The sequence below is a fragment of the Entamoeba dispar genome, genomic scaffold (genome assembly GCF_000209125.1).
Source record: "Entamoeba dispar SAW760 scf_1105229458887 genomic scaffold, whole genome shotgun sequence".
NCBI lineage: Eukaryota > Evosea > Mastigamoebida > Endamoebidae > Entamoeba > Entamoeba dispar.
In genome coordinates, this window is record NW_001853417.1 from 1 (window position 1) to 1,283 (window position 1,283).

Here is a 1,283-nt window from a genome sequence, read left to right on the forward strand (position 1 = left end):
TATAAATGTTATTCTTATGTAATTTTGTTAAAACACTCATTGCTTATTTCCTTTCTCTTAAGATCAACTGAAATGATAGTGTTATTGTATGACAAATATTAGGTTGTTATCCTAATACATAACACCAAATAATAAAAACATCACTTTCATTTCTTTTGTTTTGCCTCATAATCTCAACATATTAAGAATGAGTCAGAATACTTTTAATGCCAATTTTATTCAACTTATTTCTATGGATTAAATAAGTGATGAATGTATTAGAACAACTGAATTGACTTATCCTATGTTTTAGTTATCAAATTCTTCATCATTTTTCGTTTTACAAAAATGTATTTATTCATTATGAGTTGTTTCTTTTTTTAATTAACTACCATTATAAGATTATTAATTCCTTGAATTGACTTCATTCTATACGTTTCATTCTTGGTGTTAAGAATATAGATATGCTAACACAAACTAAACAAGTATCTTATGGTGTGTTTCAAGTTTTTAATAAGAACCAAAGATGTAATTGTCTTTTGCTCAACTCAAAAAAAAAAACTAAATAAAAGAACTAAGAACATGATTTAGAATCCTTGCATTTCATTCATAAATAATGCTTGTCTTCTTTTCATTTCCTTCATAGAGTCTTTCAACATTAATACTGTTCCGTCGTTAGTTGTTATAATAAATGAGCCATCTTCATCATCAAGCATATGAACAGCAGTGATTTTACTATTTAATTTTCTGGTTTCTACGAATTTAAGAACATCATGTTTTTTTTCTTTAACATTTTCAAGAATATAAATTGTGCCACTTTCTGCTGTAATAGCTAAAATAGTAGAACCAGTAACATTGATTAGTTGAGTGACATCAACGTTATATCTTCCATAAGGCAAAGCAAAGACGTTGTCTATTCTTTTAGGTGATACATCAATGAGTTGGTCATTCTTTTCTTCCATTTGAACAATCCATCCACCATAAGCAAAATAGTATGTCACAGTATTATCCTTTGAGAATGATAACAAGGAATTAATATTAAATAAAGGTTTCTTTTGTTCTGTAGATTGAACTTGTAATCCCATAACTTGAAGTAAATTAAAATGAGAAGGTTCCCAAATAGCAACAATTCCATCACAAGATACAGTAATTAACTTATTATTAGCCATTTCAATAAGATCTACATCATCTATATGGGGTGAACTTCCTTCTTTTTCTAACTTTTTAATAAATTTTGAAGAAGATGGTTGTTCAGTGTTAATTTGATACACATAAATATCATTTGTTCTACTGATAAATAATAT

General features: G+C 27.0%; 1 protein-coding gene across 1 annotated transcript; it reads right to left on the minus strand.

Moving 5' to 3' along the window:
• Positions 1-566: 566 nt before the first annotated feature.
• Positions 567-1,261, minus strand: EDI_243020 (uncharacterized protein; the record flags this gene model as incomplete). The annotated part of the gene is made up of 2 exons (XM_001735103.1): positions 567-1,168; positions 1,201-1,261. 2 exons carry the CDS (start codon positions 1,259-1,261, stop codon positions 567-569), a joined length of 663 nt encoding a protein of 220 aa, XP_001735155.1.
• Between the last annotated feature and the right edge of the window lie 22 nt (positions 1,262-1,283).